General features: G+C 53.6%; 1 protein-coding gene across 1 annotated transcript in view; it reads left to right on the top strand.

Moving 5' to 3' along the window:
* LOC105290973 (myosin-11-like) overlaps positions 1 to 1,713 on the top strand; it is a 116,507-nt gene that overhangs the window by 105,564 nt on the left and 9,230 nt on the right. The window contains exon 18 of the mRNA XM_023529667.1: positions 1,313 to 1,478. Within this exon, the coding sequence (XP_023385435.1) occupies positions 1,313 to 1,478 (166 nt within the window). The remainder of the gene's footprint in view (positions 1 to 1,312; positions 1,479 to 1,713) is intronic.

The following is a 1,713-nucleotide window of genomic DNA, read 5'->3' as shown; positions in this document are numbered from 1 at the left end:
TGTGCGGTCCCCTCCCCGCAAACGCAGGCAGGAAGCACACATGCCCAGGGGTTTCCGCCCTCACGTTCTGATTCCCCGGCTCGGAGTGGCCATCTGCTTTAGGAAGCCCTGCTGACGGAATGGCACCTTTTCCTCGAAGGGGAGGAAATGCTATCACTTTAATGTATGCTCTAGTTGTAGGGGCAGGGCGGGAAGGAGGCGAGACCGTGGCTCTGGAGTTTTAGAACTGGGCTCTTGTCCTGGCTCCCTGACTTATCTGCCGATGAACCTCAGGCAAATTATTCTACCTCTCTGAGCCTCAGGTCCCTCCATTGGAAAATGAGTACCCTCATTCTTGCCTCGTGGAATTGTTTATGAGGAATCAGTGAAATACTGCCCAAAAGGGGTGAGGACAGGGCTGGGGCATCATTTCAGAAGTGCGAGAATGTGATAAAGTTTCTGAGGAAAGAGTCTTTGGCTGTATCTATATCCTCCTTTCCAAATGGGATTCATATATCAAGGCCTTGGAGGATCTGATGCTCCTGTGGTTTTGGGAAGCTTGGGAGCTGGGTGAGGGCTAGGGGTCTTCAGTGAAAGCCACACCCCTGAAAGGATGCCAGGACTGGTGGAGTAGCTCCGTCCAGGGCATGTGTCATCATGAGGTACGGTCCACGCTCTCATCTGCAGAGCCTTGATCGTGTCAAGCTGAGTCAGTGCCAAGTGGACCCGATGGTCAAAGCAGATCTGGGATGCTCTTGGTCCAGGGACAGACCTAACATGTTAAGTCACATACTGAATTCTCTGCCGCCCCCTCTTCTGCCTCCAGACTAACTGGGGTGATTTTACTCCAGGCTCACCATGTCCAGGATGGCAGCCAAGTAGAGAAAAGAGGATTGTTCTCGTCCTCTGGTTTCTCAAACCCAGTAGCCCTTAAACAGGAAGAGTGCTGGTTCCATGTCAGGTCTGAGATTTCCGAAAGACACCCAAGGAAGGAATAAGTTTGTCAGACGCTCAGCTTTGGGGCACAGCTGGATGTGTGTGGGGTTCCCCTAGGGACGGTGTAGCATAGGTTGATTTCCTAGGACAGCTCCGGGTCCAGGGCGTTTTGTGTCTTGGGTCTTCCTTGCCCAGTGAGAAGGGTTCTTGACTCCAGACTGTGTGAGTGATCTGTACCCAGAGAATATACCCAGAGAATACTGCTGATGTGCAGAGCTTCTGGAGGAGTCTGAGCTGGGAGAAGAGGGGATGTCCCCATGCAAGTCCCCAAATTACAAACCAAACAGATGTGGCTTGCTTTTAGGATGCTGCAAGGCGGGATGCTGTGACAATACAGTGAGATGTGTACTGGGCCAGCCAGGGCTTCTCATGGCTCTCCTGTCCCTCTCCCCAGGGCCTTTGCCAAGAGGCAGCAGCAGCTGACAGCCATGAAAGTGATTCAGAGGAACTGCGCTGCCTACCTCAAGCTGCGGAACTGGCAGTGGTGGAGGCTCTTCACCAAGGTGCGTGCTCCAGGCCCCACCCACCTTCTCAGGACCCCCCCACTCTGTGTCTTCACTCCAGATGCCCCAGATGTGGGGCAGAGGTTGTTGACAGTGGGTGTGCAGCTGAGGGCTTGAGATCCAATCTTGTCTGTTGGCAGTTCTCCAGGCCTGAGAAGGCCTTCCTTCTTTGGCACATGGGCTCCAGCTGTGACTTCAACCCAGATCCAGAGCATTTCCACCATGGCGCCCTTTT

This window comes from Pteropus vampyrus, unplaced genomic scaffold, assembly GCF_000151845.1.
Source record: "Pteropus vampyrus isolate Shadow unplaced genomic scaffold, Pvam_2.0 Scaffold40, whole genome shotgun sequence".
NCBI classification, from domain to species: domain Eukaryota; kingdom Metazoa; phylum Chordata; class Mammalia; order Chiroptera; family Pteropodidae; genus Pteropus; species Pteropus vampyrus.
The sequence above is the reverse complement of the archived record's forward strand: the minus strand, read 5'-3'. Positions and strand labels throughout refer to the sequence as shown.